Here is a 19,636-nt window from a genome sequence, read left to right as displayed (position 1 = left end):
GTGGGGGGGGCCCTCTGAAAGTTCCCCAGAATTTCCCTCGATTGTCTTCGGGTCCAGTATTGGACCACTTTGACCGGATATCCTCAGCCAATGTGGACAGACTCCTCCGAGCTGGAAAGCTTACCACCTGTCCTCTCGACCCGCCCCCATCTTGGCTGATTCCAGACGTACTCCAATGGGAAAGACCTACACTGGCTCCCAGGACGTTTCCGAGCACAATTCAAAGTGTTGGGGCTGACCTTGAAAGCCCTAAACGGCCCAGTATACCTGAAGGAGCGTCTCCACCCCCATTGTTCTGCCCGGACACTGAGGTCCAGCTCCAAGGGTCTTCTGGCGGTTCCCTCCCTGCGAGAAGTGAGGTTACAGGGAACCAGGCAGAGGGCCTTCTCGGTGGTGGCGCCTGCCCTGTGGAACGCCCTCCCACCAGATGTCAAAGAGAACAACAACTACCAGACTTTTAGAAGACATCTGAAGGCAGCCCTATTTAGGGAAGCTTTTAATGTTTAATAGGTTATTGTATTTTAGTGCTTTGTTGGAAGCCGCCCAGAGTGGCTGGGGAAACCCAGATAGGTGGGGTATAAATAAATAAATAAATGAATAAATAAATAAATAATTGGAAACCTCCGAAACAGGAGCCTCCTGCCCTCTTGGGGTTTCCGGCAGCTGCTCCCCAGAAGCGCTGCTGCCTCCATCGCTCCAGCAAGTCGTTTCCAGCCACCGCAAACCTCCCCACCCATTTCCACCCTCGTCTCTTACCTCTCCTCTTCCTTGGGGGGTTCTTCCTCCTGGGGGGCTTCCTCCGGGGTGGGGGCCTCTTCCGCTGGCGCCTCCTTCTGCTGGCCTGCCAGAAGCTCTTCCGCCGTCTCTTCCGGCACCTTCCGCTGCTGTTGCGGCGGCTGTGGCAGCTGCACCGATTGCGCCGGCGGCTGCTGCTCTGCTTTTTGCTGCTGCTGCTGTGCTTGTTGTGGCTTCTGCTGTTGCTGTTGCTGCGCCTGTAGTGGCTTCTGCTGTTGCTGTTGCTGCGCCTGTAGTGGTTTCTGCTGCTGCTGTTGCTGAGCCTGTAGTGGCTTCTGCTGTTGCTGCTGCTGTGCCTGTAGTGGCTTCTGCTGTTGCTGCTGCTGTGCCTGTAGTGGCTTCTGCTGTTGCTGCTGCTGTGCCTGTAGTGGCTTCTGCTGCTGTTGCTGCTGCTGCTGCGCCTGTAGTGGCTTCTGCTGTTGCTGCTGCTGTGCCTGTAGTGGCTTCTGTTGCTGTTGCTGCTGCGCCTGTAGTGGCTTCTGTTGCTGCTGCTGTGCTTGTAGTGGCTGTTGCTGCTGCTGTTGTGCCTGTAGTGGCTTCTGCTGGGACGGCGCGCCTTGCGGCGGCTGCGGCAGCGGCGGCTGGCCCTTCTGCTGCTGCTGCTCTTGCTGCGGGTAGGCCTCCTCGGGGTAGGTAACGGGTTCGAGTCCCCCCACCTTGTCCTCGGGGTAGTACTCTTCATTGTCGCTGTATTCCTCGTTGAACTCGTCCTCGTCTAAGTAGAGGTCGTCTTCGTCCTCGTCCCAGCGCGGCGAGTCCTTGTGGTAGCTGACCGAGCTGTGGCAGGAGTGGTACGAGTCCCCGTCCCGCTCGTCCAGGCTGATGTCGTCGGGGTCGAAGTCGTCGCTCAGCTGAGAGCTGCCCTGGCTCAGCTCCGCCGACGAGGCGTAGCGGCTGCTCCCCGTGGGACTGCAATGGTGCGTCGGGGTTAGAGAAACCAAGCGGGGACAGACAGACAGAGAGGCTTAGCAAGGGAACGGCCTCGCAAGCAGAAAACCCCACATTCAAACCCCTCCCCGGAGAGCATTGGGAGAGAGAGCTGCTTCCAGTCAGTGCAGGCAGCATTAGCTAGATGGACCCAGTTGTCTGATTTGTTCTAGGGAACCTTCCTATGTTCCGAAGGGGCATATGGACATTAGGGTTATTCTTTTATTTTCAAATTTACCGTATTTTTTTGCTCTATAAGACTCCCTTTTCCCCTCCTAAAAAGTAAGGGGAAATGTGTGTGCGTCTTATGGAGCGAATGCAGGCTGCGCAGCTATCCCAGAAGCCAGAACAGCAAGAGGGATTGCTACTTTCACTGCGCAGCGATCCCTCTTGCTGTTCTGGTTTCTGAGATTCAGAATATTTTTTTCCTTGTTTTCCTCCTCTGAAAAATAGGTGCGTCTCGTGGTCTGGTGCATCTTACAGAGCGAAAAATACGGTGTTTGATTGTTCAACTTAAAATTTGACAGAGATACAGCGGGAACCTCGGAAGTCAAACGGGAACCGTTCCGGAAGTCCGTCCGACTTCCAAAATGTTTTAAACCAAAGGGCGGCTTCCGATTGGCTGCAGGAAGCTCCCACAGCCAATCGGAAGCCGCGGAGGACGTTCGGGTTCCAAAGCGCATTCACAAACCAGATCAATCACTTCCGGGTTTGCAGTGTTCAGGAGCCAAAACGTTCGACTTGCAAGGCATTTGGGATCTAAGGTACGGCTGTATATCAGACATAAATGGTAAAAACAAGATTTGAAGGAATCTTCTGGACTTGCGTCCTCCACTATGTGGGTCCTATTATTAATCCTTTCCTCCCGCATCTTTTATGATAATGCTATCATTTAATAATAACCGTTTAATAATCTTATCGTTTAATAATAATTGTTTAATAATAAACCTATTACTTCTTCCATTATGTCCAGAATCAGCCTTAAACTACAAGTGCTACTCCAATCCTACTAACAACTTTAACTGTTTACATAGGTCTTTAAGTTATAATTTCCCCCCATTCCTTGTTAAAATTTTGGTCTTCCTGATTTCTGACTTTTCTGGTCATTTTAGCCATCGATCCATGAAACGAAAGCAATGAACAATGTACTGCAGTCACACAATCCATCAATCCATCAGTAGCTAAAGTGGTTTCCACACAGTCACAAAAAAAGCCACAAAAACGCAAAATAAAGAGCAAAAACAGACAGACCTCAGCGTAACACTCAAATCGGAAGCTTGACACTCAAAACGGAGCACGTTCGGCTTCCGAAAAAAGTTCGCAAACTGGGACACTTAACTTCCGGGTTTTCAGTGTTTGGGTTCCAAGTTGTTTGAGTATCAAAGGCGTTTGAGAACCAAGGCACCATTTTGCTTTAAAACACACGGAAGTTAAAATGCTAACGCAGATTAAAACTGCCTCAGGTTTCTAAGCCTCTTGTCTAAACGACCAGGCACTTCAAACGACCAGGGTTATAAAAATCAACACATGCTACGAGAACAAATTTGGGTGTCCGTGGAGGTTTCAGAGGTCCAGTTAACGCACTTAGGAAACAGGGCGCGTCTGTGAGGAACGGGTCCGCTGTTTTAAGAGGAGAGCAACCTATCTTAAGGTCAGGATGTGGGGACGTGGCTGCCAGATTCTAATCATCTGAGGTCCTTCTGGCGTTTCCCTCCCTGCGAGAACTGAGGTTACAGGGAACCGGGCAGAGGGCCTTCTCGGTGGTGGCACCCGCCCTGTGGAACGCCCTCCATGGGCTGTTTTGCTGCCGTTGGATGTCTCAAATGGCCAGACCTGCTCCCTGCCTCTCCCCATTGCCCCAAACCCGATTCTCTGTACCATAGAATCATAGAATGATAGAGTTGGAAGAGACCACAAGGGCCATCGAGTCCAACCCCCTGCCAAGCAGGAAACACCATCAGAGCACTCCTGACATATGGTTGTCAAGCCTCTGCTTAAAGACCTCCAAAGTAGGAGACTCCACCACACTCCTTGGCAGCAAATTCCACTGTCAAACAGCTCTTACTGTCAGGAAGTTCTTCCTAATGTTTAGGGGGAATCTTCTTTCGTGTAGTTTGGATCCATTGCTCCGTGTCCGCTTCTCTGGAGTACCTACCTCCTCCAACTCCTTCTGGCCCCACAGATTTCCCCACCACCACCCAAGCCATTAGCAGCGATGAATCACACAGGCTGCGCAGCTATCCCAGAAGCCAGAACAGCAAGAGGGATCGCTGCTTTCGCTGCGCAGCGATCCCTCTTGTTGTTCTAGCTTCTGAGATTCAGAATATTTTTTTTCTTGTTTTCCTCCTCCAAAAACTAGGTGAGTCTTGTGGTCTGGTGCGTCTTATAGAGCGAAAAATACGGTATTTCATTTCTGATACACAAATCCCCTTTCGAAACCGCTTTGACACCGCTTCCGGACACATCTTATTGCGGAAGAAACATAGAGACCAGGGCTAGGAAGCACACAGAAGGCGGGGGAAAGAGGGGGCCACAACGATTCACGGTGGGTGGAAGGCGAAAGTCCTTCAGCAACCCCCACGACAGCTACCAGTCACCACCAGAACATCTCTGAGCAAGCGCAGAGTTCTACGGGAAAGCACATGCAGACAGGATACGGTGGGGAACACTCCTGGATTAGACCGAAACCACGCCTCCAGCTCTGGCATAGGTGGGGGCTTAGGGTTCCCACCCCACAGATTACCTCCAGGGACTTTGGGGTTTTTGGAAACGGACAAGCTCCCTTGAGGACGGCGAGGCAGAGAGAAAAAGTTGGGGAAGATGTCGAAATTCTCTCCGGCCCAATTTCTCCCCGGGGTTTTGGCGTTCCGGACAGCCATAGCTGCCAACTACGTCTTGCGAGGAATCCTATTCGGAATAAGGCAATTTCCCTTTTGAAAAGGGAAAAGTTGACAGCTATGTTCTGTTTCCAAAGTGGAAACAAGTCCCTAGGCTTCGTAGCACAGGAAAAACTCATCTCCTACAACCCCTTCAAAATTCAGCTAAAGCATCCCTGATCATCCACCCTCTGTTTAAAAAAACCTCCAAGGAAGGTGATTCCCCTTCCATCTCACTGCCGTATGTCTCTTGCTGTTGCAAAGTTCCTCCTGATGTTTTCATCTGGATCTCCTTCCTCGTCGCTCGAAGCCACGGGTTCGAGTCCTACCGTCCCGGAGCAGGAGGAAACCAGCTTGCTCCGTCTTTCATGGGGCAGAGAATTTTGAAGATGGCTCTCTCCTATCTCCTCTTTCCCAAGCTAAAGATCCCCAGCTCCTTCAACTGTTCCTCATCAGGCACTTTTGACCATCTCCACCCAACCACCCAACCACCCAACTCCCTTCCCCAGAGGTGGGTCAAGTCGGCCACAGCTGGAAGGATGCTACCAGCCTAACCCAGGGTGCAGAACGCCAAAGAACCACGTTACTCTGCGAAAATAATAAGAAGAAAGGCACACTTCGAGAGACACAGAGATAGAGAGACAGAGAGAGAGAGACCCACCTATCCGATAGGTCTAGGGTGCGCCTGCTCTCGAGCGAGGGCTGGCGACTCGTGTGTCTGCTCGAGCCGGAAGCAGACTCAGCGTCGCTGTGTCCGTTTGCGGCAGAGTCTACGCTACCGTAGCGTCTGCCGGAGGATCGGGGAAGGGGGAGAGGAAGAGGGTCAGAATTTTGACAAGTCAGAGAGAGACAAGACCAGCTTCCCCTGCCACGTTCAAAGACCATTTCCGCTTCCAGAGGGTGGGGAAGAGGCATAGGGAAAGGCACACACATTCATAGACTTGGAGAGGGACCCTGGGGTCATTTAGTCCAGCCCGCCGCACGGCGGGAATCTCAGGCAGCCAATAGAATCGCAGAATGGTAGAGCTGGCAGTAGCGCGCTTGCGAGGTCGGTTCGGTGACGTATTGAGGGATGGCGGGCGCTGAGCTTATACCTGAACCACAGTCTTCCCCCCCCAAACAAACCCCCCCCCACACACCCCAATGGTCTTAGCGTCGTAGGAAGCGACCCAAAGGATCTTCAGATCTAACCGAAATCTGCCTGGACATAAGGCTGTTGGAAGAGACCCCACTGCGATTGGACCAAAGAATTTATCCAGCCCAGGGTTCTGGTGGCCAATGGGATTTTGAACCTGTACAATCTGATCCAAACTTTTCCACTTGTGGTTCCCAGAAACTCATATCCGTGGGTTGACTCCTGGGAACCCTGTGCAGCCATCAGAACTCGTAGCCATGGGTCGCCTTAAAAGAACTTCAGAAAAGAACCTGCAAAAGGTCCATCTAGTCTCGCGATGGCCAACCAGGTGACCGCAAGCAGGAGCTGAGAGCGACAGCCCACAATCCCCAGTTGCAATTCCCAGTAGCTGATACAGTGGTGCCCTGCAAGACGAATGCCTCGCAAGACGGAAAACTCGCTAGACGAAAGAGTTTTCCGTTTTGGAGGTGCTTCGCAAAACGAATCTCCTATGGGCTTGCTTCGCAAGACGAAAATGTCTTGCGAGTTCCTGCTGGGTTTTTCCCCTCCCCCCCCTTTTCTAAGCCGCTAAGCCGCTTATCAGCTGATCCGAGTGAAGAGGAGGAAGAAGAAGAAGAAGAGGAGGAAGAAGAGGAAGAAGAAGAAGAAGAGGAGGAGGAGGAGGAGGAAGAGGAAGAGGAAGAAGAGGAAAAAGAGGAGGAAGAGAAAGAGGAAGGATCGCCATAGAAGAAGAAATAGGAGCATTCTTCGTAGGCTTGGTTCTGTTCTGGTGGCGGGGCCCATCTGCCTGCATCATAAAACAGAGCGCCGGGCTCGATCAACCTTTGGTCCGATCTAGTCCAACCTTTCCCTTCCAACAACCTGGTGCCTGCTTCTGGCCAAAGCTCCCCAGCTGGGATCAGGCCCACCCCACCCCTGACCCATGGAGGCTTCTCACGCCTTTCCCCAGCAAGGTCCCCGGCTTCCGTCCAGTCTACCTCATGGGGCGATGGTCAGAGTAGTCCATGTCGTAGCTCTGCATGGAATCAGCGTAAGAGTCCCGGGCTGCTCTCTGCTGGTGCCTCATGGGGTATTGGTGGACCGAAGCGTTGGGCTGGGAGGTGGTGTAGAAAGGAGGCGGGATGCTGTTGCTGGTCTCGCTGCGGTAGTCGCTGTCGCGGTCATCCATGGTGCTGTCTGGGTCATCATCTGGAGAAGAAGGTAAAGGTAAAGGGACCCCTGACCATTAGGTCCAGCCGCGGCCGACTCTGGGGTTGCGGCGCTCATCTCGCTTTACTGGCCGAGGGAGCCGGCGTACAGCTTCCGGGTCATGTGGCCAGCAGGACTAAGCCGCTTCTGGCGAACCAGAGCAGAGCACGGAAACACTGTTTACCTTCCCGCCAGAGCGGTACCTATTGATCTACTTTGACATGCTTTCGAACTGCTAGGTTGGCAGGAGCAGGGACCGAGCAATGGGAGCTCACCCCGTCATTGCGGGGATTCGAACCGCCGACCTTCTGATCGGCAAGTTCTAGGCTCTGTGGTTTAACCCACAGCGCCACCCGCGTCCCTGCGGAGAAGAAGAGGACCACCCAATTTCGCAAGTTAGGTAAAGGCCCGTTCTCATAACAAGAAGTGGCCATCTTTATGTTCAGGCCTGGACATCTAAGGTGCGTGCAAACGTACACCTTTGCATATTTGTGCTTCCTTGTTTTTCCCCCGGGGACATTAGAGAGGGGAGGTCAGGATTCAGGAAGGGGGGAAACGTCTCGACTGGGGGGCGGGATGGGATTCGGGGAGAACAACGGTACTGGTCGATGGCAGAAGAGAACGAGGGAGGACACTGAGAGAGGTGGACGGAGCGATGGGGAAACCCAGAGAATTGGAGGCCTTTTCTCCAAAAGCAAAAGTTGGAGGGACCCAAAGGGCATCTATTCCAACCCCCCTGCAATGCTGGTCTGCAAATTTGTTTGCGCCACCCATGGCAGGGGACGAGCGCGCCGTGTTTTAGCTACCGGGAGGATGGAGAAGTGAGAGGAAGATGGGTCACAGGGAGATAAGACATGAGAAGGAACTGGAGTTTCCTGATTATGGGGGAAGGCGAACCCACAGTTCTCTGCGTAGGTAAAACTCGATCTGCAATCTGCTTAATAATATAATAATATTTATACCCTGCCCATTTGGCCGGGTTTCTCCAGCCACTCTGGGTGGCTCCCAACAGAATATGAAAAACATCAAACATTAAAAACTTCCCTAAGCAGGGCTGCCTTCAGACGTCTTCTAAAAGTCAGATAGTTGTTTGTTTCCTTGACATCTGATGGGAGGGCGCCACCACCGAGAAGGCCCTCTGCCTGGTTCCCTGTAGCCTCACTTCTCACAGGGAGGGAATCCCCAGAAGGCCCTCTGGAGATGGACCCAGGTGTCCGGGGTGGAGACACTCCTTCAGGTCTACTGAGCCGTTTAGGGCTTTCAAGGTCAGCACCAACACTTTGAATTGTGCTCGGAAACGTCCTGGGAGCCAATGAAGGAAATAAACAAGTATCTGACTTTTAGAAGACGTCTGAAGGCAGCCCTGATTAGGGAAGTTTTTAATGTTTGATGTTTTGAATATTCTGTTGGGAGCCGCCCAGAGCGGCTGTGTTTGAAGAGGCCTGCATAGCAAAATGGGTAGAAATTGGGGGTACGGAAGTCTAGAAGTGGGGGGCAGGTCATATACTTACTTTGTTGATCTCCCCAGCCAAAATAATTCCAGTTGCCTATGAAAAAAAAAAAGAAGACCAAGAAGACGTGTCCCTTTAAGAGACAGGCCAAGTCTAAATAAAGCCAGTAATTTTTTAGCCCCCAAGGGAAGAGGTAACTGGACCATTCCAGAAGAATTAAAATCCTTCCTTGAGGGCATTATACAAGCAACATATATAGGAAACAGAAAGGCGGTCTACAACAGAAATCTGAGTGCGTTTTTATCTCCTGTCTGGCAGGTTATCCGATTGCCTTTCCTGGTAGTCTGCCCATTCCTTTGAGATGGTGATTACCCAATTCCTGAGACAATGGGACGGTTCCCTCACTCCCCTCGCAGAGAATACATTTGGTCAGTTTGGGAGTCAAAACGGTTTCAGGTCAGTCTTCCTGTGTCGATCTATGTACGTGCTTGGTTGGTTGGTACATTGAGGAACATTTATTATATATCTAAGTACCTTAAAATTCTTATCACAGGTATCTCTGAAAAACTGATAAAAATTGGGAGCCATCTTTTGTTCTGGGCTGCTTCCTGCTTCTTCCATGTGGTGGGTGGTGTGGGGTGTGAAACACAAAAGCAGTCAAGTACAACATTCTTAGAGTGAACATGTTTTGACATGGGGAGGGATGTTTGTCCAGCCAGCAGGTAAACTTCCTGTTTCCTTTTAGGCTGGGACAGACTTCCTCTACATGTCACCAGAGGTGGGTGTGGCCTCACCTGTGCAGGTAATGATAAAAGCACAGGGCAGGGCAGCCATCGCTCTCTCTTCCTCCTCTTCATCTTCTTCCAAGCAACATCTACTGAGTGAAAGATGCCCTCTTGGCTCCCAGCCAAGAGAGGACAAAGGGACTGTCTTCTTAAAAGATAGACTCCACGTGTATGTTACTTCATTAAGCTTCAGTCTGCCTTCTGGGATCTGATTGTGAACAGAATGTGAGTAAACTCTTTTTATACTTTTGGAAAAGACTGTGTCGTCTCTTCTGTTTTATGAGGGAATAAGGGGAAATTACCAGAATAGTTATCATAGAGGCTTAAGCGAGCCTGAGCAAACGCTGCCGTTGCAAACTTAAAATAAAGGGGAATGTTTTACTCTGCTGAAATTGGGGGACTTGTTAACACAAGTTGGATAAGGATATAATCAGACAATATATCCTCTCTCCTGCGTCCCTGAACATTCCCACAGGTGGAAGTTCCTGCTGCAACAGTCCTTAAAATTAAAGACCAGGCCTGGTGGCTGCTGTTTTGCTCCTCTATTCCGGCTGGTGTCTTTGTTTGGTAATTCAAGTTTTACAGAAATTACAAATATTATACCTGAATGTATCCTTTCAACTTCACAGCTCAGGGAAGTTACCTAGCTTTAAAAATAATACAAAATCAACTCCTTTGCCAGTTTCCTCCGTTCCAAAGCTATTTCCCCCTTGAAAAAGGACTCCAGGAAGTTGCCAGAGGTGACAATTGCTGAGCTGATTGTTGGCCAAGAATAGCCTAATCCCATCACCAGACTTGCCAAGGGGACAGACATGCAAAAGAACTTCTATTGTACTTTGGGTGTTGGGACTTCAGAGGTGTTTGCCTATGCTCATCTTATACCTGGGTCTTGCCCTGCCATGTCTGCTTATGCTAATCTTGGACCAAGGACTTGTCTGGACACATTTGACAAGGTTAAACTAGTATAACCCCTGTCTAAAGGTAAAGGGACCCCTGACCATTAGGTCCAGTCATGGCCGACTCTGGGGTTGCGGCGCTCATCTCGCTTTATTGGCCGAGGGAGCCGGCATACAGCTTCCGGGTCATGTGGCTAGCAGGACTGAGCCACTTCTGGCGAACCAGAGCAGCGCACAGAAACGCCGTTTACCTTCCTGCCAGAGCGGTACCTATTTATCTACTTGCACTTTGACATGCTTTTGAACTGCTAGGTTGGCAGGAGCAGGGACCGAGCAACAGGAGCTCACCCCGTCATTGCAGGGATTCGAACCGCCGACCTTCTGATCGGCAAGTCCTAGGCTCTGCGCCACACGCGTCCCATGTCTACCCCTCCCCTTTTGTGACATGTCAGCGATGCTGTACGAACTGTATTCTGGGATATGGCGGGAAAGTTTTAAAAGTCCTCGTCACCCCATCCTCGGGGTTCAAAATTCCTCTTTGAACCTGTTGCACAACAAACTTTGGTCTACAGCTATTTGCTCCGTTTGTTGGCTGAACTCCTTCCTTTATTCCACAGGGCTCTGCCCGACGAGCTGGGTGACTGAGAAGCCTCGCACCTAGATTTTTCCGTAACACAAGCAAGCCCAAGGATTTTCCTATAACAGATCTCCGAACAGCAGTTCCTAGCCCAGGTACCGTATTTTTCGCACTATAGGACGCACCGGACCATAGGAGGGGGAGAACGGGGGGGGGGGAATTCTCCCCCTCTCTGCGCAGCGCCCCTTCAGCGAAGCGGGAGGAGAAACGGAGCCCCTTCCATTTCTCCTCCCACTTCGCCGAAGGGGCGCTGTGTAGAGAGGGAAAACTGTGCAGCGCCTCTCCAGCGAAGCGAAGCCTGGAGAGAAAGAGGGATCGGTGGGATAGAGCTCCTCCGAGACCTGATGACCAACACAAAGGACGACCAACAAAACCGGCAGAGAGGGATGGAGAGAGATTTAAAAGCCTCGGACATGAGGAATCCAGGCTAAGAACTGATACTATGGACATATTTTGGGGATTGAAACCGGGAAGGGGGGGGGAGAGTTTTTGAATCCAAAGGGTACATAATTTTAAGTTGCAAATTTTTTTGTTGTTAGTATGTTTAGTAATTTTTATAAAAGTGGGAAATCTGTGGAAGGGAACTTGGGTCGACCTTAGAAAAAGACGTAATTTTGAATTAATTGAGGCATAAGTTAAATCTGGTTAACGAAGAAGAATTTAATTAAATGAAATAATAACAATAACAATAAGGTAAAGGTGGGAGATAAGAACTTGCTGAGCTAACTGTTGGAATTAGGATGTATGAGGGGGAGGTGTGGGGAAGTCAGGGATGGTGGTTAAGAAAGTAAGGATTTGAAATTATGCATGTTTGTATATGTGGTTGTGTGTCTGTGTTGTGTTGTGTTTTGTGTGTCTTTATAAAATCTGAAAACCCAATAAAAATTTTATTTAAAAAAAAGAGAGAAAGAGGGATCGGTGTGCACTGACCCCTCTCGCTCTCCAGGCTTCAGGCGGCTATCCGCAAGCCTTCGGAGCGCAGCGGGAACTCCTGCTGCGCTCCGAAGGCTTGCGGATAGCTGCCTGAAGCCCCCAGACTGCGGCGGGAGTTCCCTGCGCTCCGGGGGCTGCAGGCGGCTTCAGCGAAAGCAACACAAAGCCTCCGGAGCGCGGGGGGAGCTCTCCCTCTGCGCTTCGGAGGCTTCGTGTTGCTAACGCTGAAGCCAAGGAGCCTGCATTTGCTCCATAGGACGCACACACATTTCCCCTTCATTTTTGGAGGGGAAAAAGTACGTCCTATAGAGCGAAAAATACGGTACTTTGCTCCCAAACTCGAGACTTTCCTGAGACTTAAAAGTGGGGTGGGAGAGAGACAAAGCAGGGAGGGGGGACAAATGGGAATAAGGGAGACACAGAGGGGAGGGTCGAGAAGCAAGGGGGGAACTTCTGCCAACCAGGTGACCCCCTTTTTGGTGGCCAAGCCCTCCAAGCGAGGTACCTTCCAAACCAGAGATGGAGGGTCATGGAAAGACCTTCACAGATATTCCCTGAGTCAGGGGGTACAGAACGTGTCTTGCTGGACTCCAACTCCCAGAAACCATTGCAGCCACCAGAGAGGATGCTGGGACCTGGAGTCCAACAGGTCACAGAGGGACAGGAGCTGGTTAGGGCATGGAGGAAGCGAGATCGAATTCCCTAAAATTCACAAGCGAGTCAAACACTTACAGCACTGAGATCCGGGTACGGGGAGCGGCTTCTCCTGTGTCCCCCGAGAACGAGAATGGGAACCCCAAAATTTAGAGAGGGGGGAGCAGACGGAGAGAAGAGGGAAGGGGAAGAGTCAGTGTCTATTTGAGAACAACTTAAAATACCTTTAAAAAAATACTTTACAGTTACAGTGGTCCCTTGGTTCTCAAACGCCTTGGTCCTCAAACAACGTGGAACCCAAACACTGCAAACCCGGAAGGAAGTGTTCCGGTTTGCAAACCTTTTTCAGAAGCCGAACGTGCTCCATTTTGAGTGTTACGCTTCCGTTCTGACTGCCGTACGTCCATTTTGAGCATTACACTGAGGTCTGTTTTTGCTATTTATTTTGCATTTTCGTTTTTGCGGCTTTTGTTTTTGTGATGGTGTGGAACCCAGTCCAGCTACTGATGGATTGATTGCGTGACTGCAGTACATTATCTATTGCTTTCATTTTATGGATCAATGGCCTTGTTAGATAGTAAAATTCATGTAAAATTGCTGTTTTAGGGGTTGTTTTTGAAAGTCTGGAACGGATTAATCTATTTTGCATCGCTTTCTATGGGAAAGGGCTCCTTGGTTTTGGAACGCTTTGGTTTTGGAACAGACTTCCAGAACGGATTAAGTCTGAGAACCAAGGTACCACTGTATTAAAGAAAACAAGATCACAAAAATCTAATAAAAATAACAACAATATGTCATTAAAATGTAACAAAAGTTCATGCAATTGCTCATATTTAGATTTCCAATAGGCCTGCATTAGAAATCATCCACGTTTTTCTGTCTCTTAATTTTAACTGGGGACGCAGCTGGCGCTGTGGGTTAAACGACAGAGCCTAGGACTTGCCGATCAGAAGGTCAGAGGTTCAAATCCCCGCAATGATGGGGTGAGCTCCCGTTGCTCGGTCCCTGCTCCTGCCAACCTACCAGTTCGAAAGCACATCAAAGTGCAAGTAGATAAATAGGTACGGCTCCAGCGGGAAGGTAAACGGCGTTTCCGTGCGCTGCTCTGGTTCGCCAGAAGCGACTTAGTCCTGCTGGCCACATGACCCGGAAGCTGGACGCCGGCTCCCTCGGCCAGTAAAGCGAGATGAGCGCCGCAACCCCAGAGTCGGCCACGACTGGACCTAATGGTCAGGGGTCCCTTTACCTTTACTCGATCTAGCCTGGGTCTAGTCTGAGCAGGAAATAGTTGGAGACTAACCCTCTGAATCTATTGGTTGGCTCCAATGTTACCCCTATTCAGACTAACAAGGCATTCCCGTTGAAATCAATGGGCATGGCTAACTTAAAGGTAAAGGGACCCCTGACTGTTACGTCCAGTCGTGGCTGACTCTGGGGTTGCAGCGCTCATCTCGCTTTATTGGCCGAGGGAGCCGGCGTACAGCTTCCGGATCATGCGGCCAGCATGACTGAGCCACTACTGGCGAACCAGAGCAGCGCATGGAAACGCCGTTTACCTTCCCGCCGGAGTGGTACCTATTTATCTACTTGCACTTTGACGTGCTTTCGAACTGCTAGGTTGGCAGGAGCAGGGATTGAGCAACGGGAGCTCACCCCGTCATTGCGGGGATTCGAACCGCCGACCTTCTGATCGGCAAGCCCTAGGCTCTGTGGTTTAACCCACAGCGCCACCCGCGTCCCATATGGCTAACTTAGATCTCTTCATTTCAATGGGTCTAGTCTGAGTAGGGAAACTCACACACACACACACACACACACACACACACACACACACACAAACAACCATGCTGGTAAGAAGACCATGAATGCTAAAAGCCAGGAAGGAATCTGGATGGGTAAGTCCCTGCCTGGAAGCTTCCATGTTTCAGATAAGGCCAATGCAATTCTGGGCTGCATCAATAGGAGTATAGCATCTAGATCAAGGGAAGTAATAGTGCCACTGTATTCTGCTCTGGTCAGACCTCACCTGGAGTACTGTGTCCAGTTCTGGGCACCACAGTTCAAGAAGGACACTGACCAACTGGAACGTGTCCAGAGGAGGGCAACCAAAATGGTCAAAGGCCTGGAAACGATGCCTTATGAGGAACGGCTAAGGGAGCTGGGCATGTTTAGCCTGGAGAAGAGGAGGTTAAGGGGTGATATGCTAGCCATGTTCAAATATAGAAAAGGATGTCACATAGAGGAGGGAGAAAGGTTGTTTTCTGCTGCTCCAGAGACGCGGACACGGAGCAATGGGTCCAAACTACAAGAAAGAAGATTCCCCCTAAACATTAGGAAGAACTTCCTGACAGTCAGAGCTGTTCGACAGTGGAATTTGCTGCCAAGGAGTGTGGTGGAGTCTCCTACTTTGGAGGTCTTTAAGCAGAGGCTTGACAACCATATGTCAGGAGTGCTCTGATGGTGTTTCCTGCTTGGCAGGGGGTTGGACTCGATGGCCCTTGTGGTCTCTTCCAACTCTAGGATTCTATGATTCTACATTACACACACACACACACACACACACACACACACACCCTCTTAGAAACTTACATCATCCTGATCTCGCATCGCATTGAGCCTCTCAAGCTCTTTGACCCAGTAGCGTGCTTCCTCCTCAGGTATATCTGCACAGGAAAGAGGGGTGGAATTGGAGGCAGTTCAGTTGACAGAATTAAAAAAAGAAAAAACGCAATTGGTACAAGCCTTTCCTGGACTGGACCATATATAGAACATAAGAAGAGGGTTGCTGGATCAGCCAAACAGCCCCATCGATCCCAGTTACCTCTTAGAATCAGAGTTGAATGGGTTCATCCAGCCCAACCCAATGCTTTTGCAGGAAACCTTTGCCCAAGGTGGGACTTGAACTCGCGACCCTAAAGTTTAGATCCACATGCTCAACCGACTGAGTTATCCCACAGTGGCCAACCCAAACTTCGCACGACCTTCTAGGCTGTGCAAACGCCTAGTACAGCGGTCCCTTGGTTCTCAGACGCCTTGGTACTCAAACAACGTGGAACCCAAACACTGCAAACCCGGAAGTAAGTGTTCCGGTTTGCGAACTTTTTTCAGAAGCCAAACATGCTCCGTTTTGAGTGTTACGCTTCCGTTTTGAGTATTACACCGACGTCTGTCTGTTTTTGCTATTTATTTTGCATTTTTGCGGCTCTTTTTGTTTTGTTTTTGTGACTGTGTGGAACTAAGTTCAGCTACTGATTGATTATGTGACTGCAGTACACTGTTTATTGCTTTCGTTTTAGGGATCCGTGGCCTCACTAGATAGTAAAACCCATGTTAAATTGCTGTTTTATGGTTTGTTTTTAAAAGTCTGGAACGGATTAATCCGTTTTGCATGACTTTCTATGGGAAAGCGCGCCTCAGTTTTGGAACGCTTTGGTTTTGGAATGGACTTCCGGAACGGATTAAGTTTGAGAACCAAGGGACCACTGTATTGGGGTAAACACACACACACACACACACACACACACACACACACACACACACCACTTTACAACCCAATCCATCCCTCCTTCCCTACCAAGCGGGAGTTCAAAGCGAGTGTCCAAAAGGATGCGGTGGAAAGTTGGGTCCTTGGTCCCAGAGATCTCGTTGTCCGTCATGATGACATGGGAGTCGAGAGTCAGCCATTCCCCGGGGCCCTCCTGGGATGGAAGAAAGAGGTTTAGATTTAGCCCAGCCATTGCAAAATGTGGGACGTGATTTCAAAGTAGCAGTCAAGTACAACATTCCTTGTTTTCCTAGAGTGGCCATGCTGGGAAATGTTTGGTCCAGCCAGTCGAAAACTTCCTGTTTCCTCCTGGCTGGGACATCCTTCCTTTGCATGTGACGAGAGGTGGGCGTGGCCTTACCTGTCCAGGTAACAAAAGGACAAGGCACACAGCCATCTCTCTCTCTTTGACTTCCTCTGTCGTCGGAGCAGCTTTTAAGCTAGAATTGTTCTGCTTTTGGCTTTTAGCTAACAGAGGACACGGGATAGATCCACATGTATATACTTTGTAACCAATTCTGCCTTCAGGGATCCAACTGTGAACTGATGATGTGAGTAAACTTCTTTTATAATACTTTACACAAGATTGTGGCGTGTTTATTCTTTTAAGAGGGATATAAGGGAACTTAAAGGTAAAGGGTAAAGGGACCCCTGACCATTAGGTCCAGTCGTGACCGACTCTGGGGTTGCGGCGCTCATCTCGCTTTACTGGCCGAGGGAGCCGGCGTACAGCTTCCGGGTCATGTGGCCAGCAGGACTAAGCCGCTTCTGGCGAACCAGAGCAGCGCACGGAAACGCCGTTTACCTTCCCGCCGGAGCGGTACCTATTTATCTACTTGCACTTTGACGTGCTTTCGAACTGCTAGGTTGGCAGGAGCAGGGACCGAGCAGCGGGAGCTCACCCCGTCATTGAGGGGATTTGAACCGCCGACCTTCTGATCGGCAAGCCCAAGGCTCTGTGGTTTAACCCACAGCGCCACCCGCGTCCCATAAGGGAACTTACCAGGAACCTAATAGCAAGAGGCTCACACGAGCCTGCAACCAGTTATCCGCTGTGTGTTTAAAAGGGGAATGTAAACTCCGCTAAGTAAAGGAACTTGCTAGCGCAAGCTAGGAAAGCTATTAATAAACAGTATATCCTCTCCTGACTCCCTGGACATTCCCACACTTTCCACGCACCTCGTTGGATTGCCGGATCGTGCTTAGCGGAATCCACACGGTCCCCACCATCGTGTCCCAGATTAGACCCTTGTTCCACACTTCCACTGTCAGCCCGAGGTCCAGGCGGTTGATTTCGCTGCAAGAAAAACGTAGTTTTAATCGCACGGCGCCCGTTCTCAGGAACGGCCAATGCCTTAAGAATATATGGACAAGCCCCTGGTTTCTCGACCTCCTCTCCAGGGCTGGATTTCGGTTTGATGAGGCCCTCAGCTCCTGAAGGGAATGGGGCCCTTTCTATGTCCAGCTGTCCTTTGTCAAGAACAAATTGCAGCTGGTTTTTGTGTTGAATATATGCAGCTATATGGTAATTTATGGACCTAATAGGTATCTCAAGCCATTTGTCCATGTTGCCCTGCAACCAGTCCATGCAGAATGTAGGCACCCTATATATAGAAAGGGGCAAACCAGCAGTGGCGTAGCGTGGGGGGTGCAATGGGGGCAGGCCGCACCGGGCGCAACATCTGGGGAGGCGCGCTCGCTGTCTCCGGAGTCGCCGAAGAGCCTTGGGCGCAGGCTGTAGCGGAGCCGCATGTCTCGCGGAACCGACGAGCTGTGCGCGCGTCCGGGCTGAAGGCGCCCGGCAGGCAGCGGCTCTCAGCGCTCGCCGCGGAGGACGCGCCAGGCAGCCCCTCCTCACAGCCCCACCTCCGCCGCTGCTGCTGCAGCTGCTGGGCCGTTGCATTTTCCTCGCCTCTCTGCCCCCCTCCTCCTCCGGGCAAGCGGCGTCGTTTGGGCGGCAGCGCCAGCGGCAACTCGCAGGTTAGGGGGGGCGCAAATTACGTGCCTTGCCCCGGGTTAGGGGGCGCAAATTACTTGCGTTGCCCCGGGTGCTGACAACTCACGCTACGCCGCTGCAAACCAGGGATATTTTAGGGAGCAGGCTAGCAGGCCGGGCCCATGACTTACATCATAGGAGCCTACACAACACAAGACACCATTGTTGTATGTAGGTTTTATTTCATTTGTTTTTATCTTATATTTTGGAAATGTACATCCAGGGGTTTTTCCCCTTTAAATTTTTTTGGGGGCCCCAAGAGAATGGGGCCCTAAGCTATAGCTTGTTTAGCTTATATGTAAATCTGTCACTTCTGTTCTCTGAGTGCTTGAAATGAACTGGTTCGGTTTCAGCAAAGTTCACCAAATTTGTTGAAAAATCTCTAAAGGGCTCACAACAGAATATAACATCAAACGTTAAAAACTTCCCTAAACAGACTGCCTTCAGATGTCTTCTAAAAGTCATATTTTATGGGAAAGTTTTCAATTATAAAGAAATAAAGTGATATAAATAAAAATAAAAAGGCACCAAAATGTGTAGAGAAAGAAAGAAAACACACACAAAAAATACCTTAACCCATACATTGATATTGCTATCCTAATACATACGTAAATATGAATAGCCTACGGCATTTTGTATAACCTCATTCCAAATATTGTATTTATCCAAGCAAAATCAACAGGCAGACTGAGGGCTCCCTGTCCACACTTTCCTCTCTCCTTTCCCACTATTGAGCTCCAAACTAGAACCAACAGCAAGAAACAGCCAGAAACCCAGATTGCTGTTTGTTCCGAATGAGCGCTAGAGAGCAGCTCCACTTACAACATGAAGTCTTGTTCCCAGCATGGAAGGTTTCCTCGCACTGCTATCGTCGTGCTCTTCACATTCTGGACTTTGAGGGTGACGTATGTGTTGAATTTTTCTGTACGGGGAGGAGAGGGGGGAAGGGACACAGAATAGGATAGGTGGAGAGAGAGAAGAGAACCGGTGTCTGTCAGAGAAAAGCCCTTTGTCTGAATGAAAAACAGCCCCAACAGTGGGAAAGTGGGGAGGGTCTGAGGGATCTTTGCACCACAGCGCCGGATATGCTTAAAATGGCCCTGATCTGGGTAGGTTGATCTGACAAGGTAGAGCTTATTGCTCAAAGAAAGCACACGGGAAGACAGAAATCCCCTCTGATATTGCGTCCTGGCTTGGACGAGCCAACGGTTGGTTGCTGCTAAGCCGCAGCAACAAGGCTCTCAACGTGGGGCAATGGTTAAAGGTAAAGAGACCCCTAACCATTAGGTCCAGTCGTGGCCGACTCTGGGGTTGCTGCGCTCATCTCGCTTTATTGGCCGAGGGAGCCGGTGTACAGCTTCCGAGTCATGTGGCCAGCAGGACTAAGCCGCTTCTGGCGAACCAGAGCAGCGCACGGAAACGCCGTTTACCTTCCCGCCGGAGTGGTACCTATTTATCTACTTGCACTTTGACGTGCTTTCGAACTGCTAGGTTGGCAGGAGCAGGGACCGAGCAACGGGAGCTCACCCCGTCCATCGCGGGGATTCGAACCGCCACCCATCTGATCGGCAAGCTCTAGGCTCTGTGGTTTAACCCACAGCGCCACCCGCGCCCCTGGGGGCAATGCTTAGTCATTCTCAACAGTCGCATGACTCCCCGTGTACAACAAGGAGAAGAGGAAGGACTCACCTTGGGGGCCGTCAAATTTGGCTTTCTTGACTGGAAGGGAAAAGGAGAAAGCAGAAGGGTTAGTTGTACCATTCAATATGTGCTCTCTTTTTCTTTCACTTGATTTAAAAATTGATTTATCAGAAAGATA

General features: G+C 50.3%; 1 protein-coding gene across 1 annotated transcript in view; it reads right to left on the bottom strand.

Moving 5' to 3' along the window:
• Positions 1–19,636, bottom strand: part of LOC308577445 (protein unc-13 homolog A) — a 112,382-nt gene that overhangs the window by 78,862 nt on the left and 13,884 nt on the right. Inside the window, exons 2-11 of the mRNA XM_081177622.1 lie at positions 19,507–19,536; positions 18,640–18,739; positions 17,001–17,118; positions 15,852–15,975; positions 14,867–14,940; positions 12,356–12,389; positions 8,433–8,468; positions 6,711–6,921; positions 5,260–5,385; positions 757–1,704 (exon numbers count right to left, since the gene is read on the bottom strand). Of these exons, the coding sequence (XP_081033748.1) occupies positions 757–1,704; positions 5,260–5,385; positions 6,711–6,921; positions 8,433–8,468; positions 12,356–12,389; positions 14,867–14,940; positions 15,852–15,975; positions 17,001–17,118; positions 18,640–18,739; positions 19,507–19,536 (1,801 nt within the window). The remainder of the gene's footprint in view (positions 1–756; positions 1,705–5,259; positions 5,386–6,710; positions 6,922–8,432; positions 8,469–12,355; positions 12,390–14,866; positions 14,941–15,851; positions 15,976–17,000; positions 17,119–18,639; positions 18,740–19,506; positions 19,537–19,636) is intronic.

The sequence above is a fragment of the Podarcis bocagei genome (assembly GCF_964188305.1).
Source record: "Podarcis bocagei genome assembly, chromosome: 18".
Taxonomy (NCBI): domain Eukaryota; kingdom Metazoa; phylum Chordata; class Lepidosauria; order Squamata; family Lacertidae; genus Podarcis; species Podarcis bocagei.
This window is presented reverse-complemented; position numbering and strand designations above follow the sequence as displayed.